Below are 9,322 nucleotides of genomic sequence, written 5' to 3' on the forward strand. Positions count from 1 at the left end.
AATATGATGGAGGAGATCCATGGGGATGTCATTAGAAATACACAAGGCAGATTCAGCAACAGATGATGATAGAAGTAGAATTCCAAATGATTTTGATAAAGCTGCAGTATCAAGACCATTAGATGAAACACATCAAACTTGTTATTAGGTCCTGATGAGCAGAAGAATTAGAAATATGTTGATCTTGGTTGTATCATTGTACTAGGAAAACATTTGTATGGATTGTTTGATTGTATTGATTATCAAAACTCAGATTTGTTTTGGTGTATTTGGATCCTTTTTTTAGTATATTCCGAGAATATTTTTATACTAGGTAAAAAATCGGTACTGGACTGGAACCGGACCGGTCTTACAGGTATAAGTCCAGATGCAGGTACCGGTCCTCAAAATGAGGAACCGGTCAACTCCAGGTACAGGTACCGGTTCCAACAGAAAACCGGGCTATACCACCCATGTGCACCCCTAATTGCCATTTTTTTGTTCTTTTCAGGTGTTCTTCTTTTGTGATTGAGTGAAGTTGCCATTTTTTTGTTCTTTTCAGGTGTTCTTCTTTTGTGATTGAGTGAGTACTTCTATATATGATGTGGGTGGTGCTCGTTTATTTTGTTTTCTTCTTTTGATATCAATAAGGTCTTTGTTTAATCGAGCAAAAAAAAAAAAAACCTTGGGAGCATAGAGTTACTTATAATTAGATTAGATTACATATAAGTATGTAGTAAATCCACATTTTAACTTTATTCAAATGTCTAATATATTTAGACATCAAATACAAACACACACAGGTTTAGTCTAGAATTAGCATTGCATTTGGGTAACTGCTGGCTATGCATAATTCGATATTCTTGGAAATTAGTGATCATTTTGAAATCAATCCTTTCTGGGATTCCTCTAGCAACTTAACATCCAACTCCTTAAAAAATGTTTCCAAAAACTCCAAGAAGGGAGTTGGAGTAGGAACATGCTCATTCTCTTTCTCATACTCCATTGACCATTTCACCGTGCTTTTATTACTCCCTCCCCCCAGGATTGGAGTAACATGAAGTGTGAGAGCAAAACTTGGGTAACCAATTGTAAGATCTCCTTCAAAGACTGTGCAAGTTATTGACATATTTTTATGGTCCACCGCTGTTACCTTTTCTTTGGTCGTGACAGTAGAAGAATTTCCCTCTGCAGCTATCAATAAATATCGACAAATAATTAGTGAACACTGTCACTGAAGCAATAAAACTTAGCATATAACTGTAAACTGAGGTTATTTTGAGTACGTGCATGTTTATACTGCTCGGCCAAGACCAATATTTCCGTGCATGGATTCGCATTTCATACGTATAAATATTCATTCAGTGAGGGTTGAAAGTCTAACTATGAGTGGGAATGCAGAGAATTTTTTATCTCATAAATAAAGAGTGGAAACAATACATTTTACGATAAAATCTACCGTCAGACTCACTTTCCATTTTAGAAAAAAACAGAACCTGCATAGAAAAACAACATTTAAAAGTACTAGTTAATCTTCATAAACCTAGCATCCTATTTCTATCTGAAATACTTGCTAACGATCAACACATAAGAAGATTATCACAATCTCTTCAATTCAATAATTACTTCAACATCCCAAAAATTGGAAGACGAGGGGGACTTTGCTTAATGTGGGAAGATAATCTAAATATCCAAATATTACTTCAATCTCAAAATTACATCCACACAAAAGTTACACCACCGCCTCCGGAACAACCATGGTTCTTCACGGGTATCTATGGCCCTCCACATCCGGATATAAGGAAAAATCTTTGGCAAGAATTTCCAGCAATCTTCAATAATATTGACCCGTCTACACCCTGGCTATTAATAGGAGATTTCAACGACGTCTTAAATCAATCGGAAAAAAAAGAGGAAGGCAAGTAACATTTGCTCAATCTCAATCTCTTCTCACCCAAATGGATCAGATGGGTTTTATAGATTTAGGATTCAGAGGAGACCCATACACTTGGACAAACAACCAAATAGGGAAAGATAATATCCTACAAAGATTAGATAGGCTTTAGCAACTCATATATGGAGGACAACAAACCCACATGCAGCAGTTACTCACCTTCATAGAATAACATCTGATCATGCGCCGATACTACTACAAAAGAAAGCAATAGACTGGCAAGTAACAAAAAATTACAAATTCGAACACCTCTGGCTCTCTCATCCCCAACTCAAACAGATAGTCGAATCGTCTTGGGGACAACAACAAGATAATGAACCTACTCTCAACTTACAGCTAAAGCTAATCACAACATGACAAACTCTCGTAAATGGAACAAGGAAACCTTTGGCCACCTACCAACTAAGATCAAGGAATCAACAACCAAGATAAAGAACGCCCAACACCAATGTGCTTCCCAAACTGGATCAGATCTAGAACTTTGGCTAATTCAAGAAAAACAACTGAGAATAGAACATGAAGAATTATTACAATGTCATGCGACATATTGGCAACAAAGATTTAGAATTCAGTGGCTTCAATCGGGCGATCTTAACACAACTTTTTTCCATACTAAAGCTACCATTCACAGAGCTTGTAACAGTATACAAAAACTACAAGACTCACAAAACAACTAGATTAGCAAAAAGGAAGACGTTATTCAACTCATCCTAGAACACTACTCTCAGCAATATACGGCTCCACCGACAGTAATAAATGAAGATCTATTCACAAATATCAGACCAAGATTAACTCCTAGACAATCAGACCAACTTACGAAGGAACAAACACTTTTCTCCATAAATTCTGAAAGTGCTCCAGGTCCAGATGGCTATAACAGTAAGTTTTTTAAAGTTTTTTGGGATACAACTCATCCTCAATTGATAGCGATGGTTAAAGCTTTCTTCAATAACCTTAATATGCACCCTCTCATGAATCACACAAACATAACACTAATACCTAAAGTCGACTACCCTTCAAAACGTTCACAATTCAGGCCAATAGGACTCTGCAATGTCACATATAAAATCATCTCAAAAATATTAGTCAACCGGATTAGACATATTCTACCTTTTTTAATAAGCCATTTCCAAAGTGCTTTTGTTCCGCAAAGATCAATACACGACAATATAGCCATTGCTGGAGAACTCTTTCATAACGTTAGAACCTCAAAACCCACCAAAGATCCAAAAATAGTTCTCAAACTAGATATCCAAAAATCCTATGACAGCCTAGACTGGGGATTCATCAAAACTTCATTTACAAAACTTAGATTCCCGTCAGCCTTTATAGACTACATTATGATGTGCATCACAACAGTTACTTACTCCATCAAGATTAATGGTACACCTCATGGATACATCACCCCAAGTAGAGGCATCAGACAAGGAGACCCACTATCGTCCTATATTTTTATCATATGTGCTGAAATCCTATCCACAAACCTGGGAAACCTTCAAAACCGAAAATTAGTTTCAGGAATTAACATTTCAAAAAAAGCACCTCCCATAATTCACTTAATGTATGAAGATGATTTTCTGATAACTTTTAAAGCGTCAACTCAGAGTAACCATCACCTTAAAACACTTATACATGCTTATAGCTCCTCTGCAGAGCAAGTAATTAACACTGCCAAATCAGTAATCATCCACCATCCTAATTTAGATCCAATCAAAATAAGTGATCTTCAACAATTCTTTAATATGCCGACCACATCAAAACCACCAACCTATCTAGGCATAAAGTTTAAACAAGGAAGAGCATCAATTCACACCTTCGCTCCTCTCCTACAAAGATTGGCTAGAAAAGCAAAAGGATGGATGACAAAATGCCTAACCCCGGAAGGAAGACTCCTCCTCATCAAAACATCCCTAACCCCTACCACAAATCATATAATGCAAACACAAAAACTTCCCAAAAATATACACAAACAAATAGATCGTATAACCAGGAATTTTTTCTGGGGACATGACTCAACAACAAAAAAACTACACCCTATAGGATGAGATAAAGCAACAAATCCATTAGACGAAGGAGGATTAGGGATAAGGAAAAGCAGTAATCATAATACAGCCCTTCTATTGAAAAGAATCTGGAATTTGCATGAACAACCTAATTCCATATGCGGAAGCCTTTTCAGTGCAAAATATCTCAATGAACAACCAATTCTACAAGCAAACATTACCATTCCTTCCTCTTCCAGTCCTCAATGGAGACAACTAGCATCAATTATCCCTACCATGCAAAACTTAATTTTACATCATATTGGAAATGAATTATCAACTCCGATAGAGGCCAATTGGATTCCACACTCTACCAATCTCGATCCAACGCAATGCTACCCAGTCCAAATGGTAGCAGATATCATCGACCCAATATCCCACTCCTGGAATCATGGAAAATTGAACACCTTTCCCAACCCAACAATTCAGAAAATCATCAACATCCACCTACCCCAAAACAATACTCCAGATAAAATTATCTGGCCGCACTCAAAATCGGGAAGCTACACCACATCTTCAGGATACAAATGTCTAACCCATGGTTAACCAACCTACACACCTCTACCACCTACCAAATTCTTATGGACCTTACCATGTCCACCAAAAATTCGGCTTTTATTGTGGAAAGCTATTAATGAAGGATTACCGACCTTCTCTCTCTTACATCGAATCCATTTGACCAACTCAGATATATGCCGTAGATGCAATACTGATACGGAAGTAGCAGACCACCTTTTAATTCATTGTCCAACAACGGCTTCTTCCTGGAACATCTTATTCAACCAACTTCAAAATGCACCAAACACCAACCCCAACCCAAACTTCACTTTAAATCCTCAAACAACCATATCCCACATCCTCCAGCACCCAACATCAACATCTATAATATCCTCAGTCTGTTTCCTATTTTGGACCCTTTGGCTATCCAGAAATGATCTAATTTACCAACAAAAACAAACAACTTCAGAAGAAATCGTAGCCTGGGTACAAAAACTACAACAAGAATTTTTTTGGGCACTACACGCTTCACCACCAATCATACCAGGAGATACACCAACATTCAACAACACGATAACAAACAAAAGAACATCAAAAATATTGGTAGGTTGGTCCACTCCGAATATCAACTGGATTAAGATTAACACAGATGGAGCAGCCAGAGGACATCCGGGATTTGCAGGAGCTGGATTCATCTGTAGAGACTCTGATGCACGAACATTAATAGCTATGGCTCAACCACTAAGAATTACGACAGCACTAACTGCAGAAACATGAGCCTTATTATTGGCTTCAAGAACAGCATCGGAGAGACAATGTACTAGAATCCTATTTGAAACAGACTCGGAAACCTCATGAGGTTCAAGCAGGAATGATCGAAGAAATAAAAATGAGACTTAGGAAAATCCCGCAGGTCGCTATACAACACAATTACAGGGAAGGAAATCAAGCAGCGGACGGATTGGCAAACCATGCAGCGGATGGAAGCCAGGCAGGAAATTTTTCAACCAAAATTTGGGACCAGGCAATCCCATCCTTTATCAGTCACATTTTATTTCAAGACTCTGTAGGTACAACATATCCACGACAAATTGTAACCTAAATTTATTATAATAAATTGCATGCTTCAAAAAAATACTCCCTCCGTTCCAAAGGAACAATTATACATAAAATAACATGTTATTTGGAAACGGAAGGAGTATATATATATATATATGAAATGAAAATGATTTTCAGCACGTACCTATTATGTAGTCCCAAACAAAAACACTACCCAAACGAATTTCCCCATATTCGGGGAGAACTTGGCACTTGTGGATTATATGAGGAAGATATTTCGGAAGACTAGGTGCACCACTAGTCATCATGTTGTATAACTTAGCAGCATGATACTTGGCTACAAATTCACCTTCAAGCTTATGAATTTGAGCCATTACTCTCTTTGTTGCTTCTTACGGAAAAAAAAAATCTAGTAATCAAGATACCGAGATGGAATGATGAGTTATTGCTATACGTTGGTGAAGAGAATTGAGATGTAATGGTAGTTTATATAGCCCAAGAAATTTATTTTTCTTGTTTGTTATGGTCTTTTAATTGGTTTACGTAAAAATGGAACCTCATTGCCTCAAGATAGTAAGTGGTCGACGAATTTTCCACTTTAGTAAATGGACCAGTAGTTAACAAAATGGTGCATGCACTTGCTTTGATAAATTCGGATTCCCTTCTCCTTTTGATATATAATATAATACCGGTTAAAGATTATTCACTCTCTATAATAATATACACCATAGAGTTCAAGTGTATCGAAAGCGAAGAAAACTAAACGGCATGGCAGCATCATAATTTTTTTTATTATTGCCATAATTTTATTCTTATATAGACACTCATCTGTAATTTGTAATTCATCATTGAAAAGTTTAAATCCGTGTTTACTTCCCAATTACAACAACATCATGTATTCAATATAATAAGCGTATCAAACCTTTCAACCTTAAAAGAAGGTTTTGACAGCTTTATGCTCCGATTCAAACCTGTTTTGAGGCATACTCAATAAGCACAAAATAGAGTCATTAGGTATTAAAATCAATAACCCCATATCAATAATATTTGATAATGACAATAATGTCCTTATCATTTATATTTTTGAAAATGTAAAATTTAATTTTTACTTTAATTTTTTTTTAATTTTAATTACTTTTTTTAGTTTTTAAAGTGTTTTCAGTATTTATAAAATCTAGATCTAGGTTCGGCTGACAAGAACTATTTTTTTTTAAAATTATTTAAGTTCGGCTGAATTTTTAAATTATCGGCCGAACTTCACTCTTTAACTGTCAAACCGAGGTTCGGCTAACTCGAGCAAAAAATAGGAAAGCCGGTCTTAGCATTGTTCTTCATAAAGTGAAATTCGATTAACATTTTCGTGTTTAATTATGAGCCGAACTGTTCACCAACACTTTCGGAATGAAGATCAATGAGTAGTTCGGTTGATAATTCGTTTCAAATGTAAACCGAACTTCACTTTGTAATTAGTCTAAAATGATGAAAATCGTAGTCTGGTTTGCGTCAGCTGGATAAAGAAGAGAGAAGAGAAGAAAAATAATTAAGAAAAGAAAATTAAATTAAAATTAAAAATATTAAATAAAAAAATCTTATCAAAAAATAAAATATTTAAAAAAAATAAAAGATTCAAAAATAAAAAAAGTTTCAAAAAATTGTTTTTAAAAAGATTAAATAAATAAGTTAATTCATTAATTAATCAAGGTTATCTAAATAACTCAACTAGCTTTAAAAACCCCTTAACAACCTACACTAGTTAGGGTAAGCATTGAGTATGCCTCGAAATTTTTTTGGTATGCTTCAAAAGTCGAAATAGATTTCCTCTGATTGGGCTGGAAATTTGATGATAGGAAGTCCATCAATGGGCTTGTGTACATTTTGTGGCCCAAATCCTATATCTTGGATTTCTTAAAAGAAGGAAAAGAAACAGGTAATAGTGACTAGATCCTCCACTGAAGTAAGTACAGATCTTTGGCATATGCAGTTGCTGAAGTTCATAACAATGGTTATTTTGCACTTGCCTCTAATCTTGTCATACACATTAAGATGAGCATGTTTCCATTTGATTTTCACTTCATTCAATCTAATAAGGTTCGAAAGGTGTTCTATATTTCAAGTGATTCACAGGTTGATCCTGGCTGCACCACACCATAGACACATGACTTCAGGCGAATGAGACCATTAACAAATGTTTTTTTCCTCTTGACTACAGTACTGAAGAGTATGATGACTCATTAGTCAATTGCTCTTTCACCTCCCAAGTACGGCTGTTCTTGTTATTACCTAGGGATGTGACATTAATTACCGATGGCAGCTAGCTACAGTTGTGATCACTTCTTCAGTCATGGTCATCTCACAAATTCTTTAGTCGGTGCTGGAAAAGTCGTATCTAGGGCCGGCTCCATATTCTCATGACTAACTAAATTAAATCCTTCCCTTTTACCATACATCAGCGGTAAAGAATCGGAAGTCAGTCGCCATCTACATCAATATTTAAAACCAATTACTCATTTAGTTTGTACTGTACCTAGTGACCATTGCATGGTATACTCACTAGTCAACGGAATAAGTAACCGCGTGTTGAAATTTGAATCTTGTAGCCCCTAGAATTTGTGGTCTTGCGTGCCTGCATGGGTCATTAGCTGGCTTGAGATAAGAATCTGGTCTGATATTTATACTTTTTTGTGTATATATATAGTGACTGATCTTTGTCAAGGAGCTAACAAAATCTATCTTTTTTTGTATTTTCTTCAACAAAGGCAATATTCTCAATTGCCCAATCATTCATTCTCTGCTGCAGCAATGGAGTCTTTGACCAGAAGAAGAACGCAACTGGCGATCTTCTTGGTATTCATGTTTATCTTCTTCACTAGCTTAAACCTCTCAGTTACCATTAATTCAGGGTACGTACTTTTTATGTAATTATATTAGTTTCATTTTCAGTAACTTAAATTTAAAATGCATGATTAGTGAAAACATACACTGAAGCAAGTATGTCTACTAGCTAGATCATGTGACACTTCATCTTGAAATTGCAGCTCCGTATGATAACGAGCTAATCAACAGTCATTTGAGGAAGTTGCTAGCAAGACCACCGCGAACTGTCAACCGGCCTCCTACACCTATGTCAAATCCTAATAAACATTTTGAAATTCCTCCTGGACCCCCTCCTCCTCCACAAGATGATGGGACGAGGTGATGATAATATTGACGGACGATGTTCTTTCTCATCTCATCGCACGCACATATGAAGTATGTAAGACGGACGATGTATTGAAGACCAAGAATAATACTACTAACCGAGAGTGAGTGCTTAAGTTAAGGCTGCCTTCATCAGAGAGATAGGTTGATGAGAGTTGTGTGAAATTAGACTGGTAACTATTTTCTAGAAGCGGAGGAAGTATCGTTCTGCAGATTTTAACAGACAAGAAAATGGTAATGGCATGCTGAAATGAATCACACCATTAGAAAAAGTTCAGTTAAACTTTAAAATTCATAAAAGTAGACTGCTTATCAAGTCCATGAGAGTCAACTACTTGTATTTACTACTATTTAGTTAATTAAATATGAGATTTAGCATGATAATCAGAAAAAGTTGAAGTGGTATGATTTGCTGTTATTGTTTAATATATCAAATTTCTTCTGATTATTTTTCAAAGTTATTGCATTATTTGGGCATTGGAGGAACATTGAACGGGGACTCTGAGTCCCCATGGGCCACACACCAGTTGGTGGGACCGAGTCTTGAGAAAAGTTGGTGATTTTTGTTTCATGGACGGTATGGAATGATGGT

At 36.1% G+C, this 9,322-nt stretch overlaps 1 protein-coding gene across 2 annotated transcripts; it reads right to left on the minus strand.

The window, feature by feature from the left end:
• Positions 1-698: 698 nt before the first annotated feature.
• On the minus strand, positions 699-6,012 carry LOC113341079 (MLP-like protein 43). 2 transcript variants are annotated; one of them, XM_026586109.1, is made up of 2 exons: positions 5,717-6,012; positions 699-1,167 (listed from the first exon to the last, which is right to left on the minus strand). In XM_026586109.1, exons 1-2 carry the CDS (start codon positions 5,904-5,906, stop codon positions 857-859), a joined length of 501 nt encoding a protein of 166 aa, XP_026441894.1. In that variant the 5' UTR covers positions 5,907-6,012; the 3' UTR covers positions 699-856. The 2 variants fall into 2 exon arrangements, with proteins under 2 accessions (XP_026441894.1, XP_026441893.1); XM_026586108.1 differs by having other exon boundaries at positions 699-1,173.
• Between the last annotated feature and the right edge of the window lie 3,310 nt (positions 6,013-9,322).

This window comes from Papaver somniferum, unplaced genomic scaffold (genome assembly GCF_003573695.1).
Source record: "Papaver somniferum cultivar HN1 unplaced genomic scaffold, ASM357369v1 unplaced-scaffold_24, whole genome shotgun sequence".
Classification (NCBI taxonomy): domain Eukaryota; kingdom Viridiplantae; phylum Streptophyta; class Magnoliopsida; order Ranunculales; family Papaveraceae; genus Papaver; species Papaver somniferum.

Excerpts from the sequence above, each read along its gene's own strand:
- LOC113341079 (XM_026586108.1), bottom strand. The coding sequence starts at position 5,906 with ATGGCTCAAATTCATAAGCTTGAAGGTGAATTTGTAGCCAAGTATCAT. Across the intron at positions 1,174-5,716 it reads TGTTTGGGACTACATAATAG|CTGCAGAGGGAAATTCTTCT; the intron begins GTACGTGCTGAA and ends ATTTATTGATAG.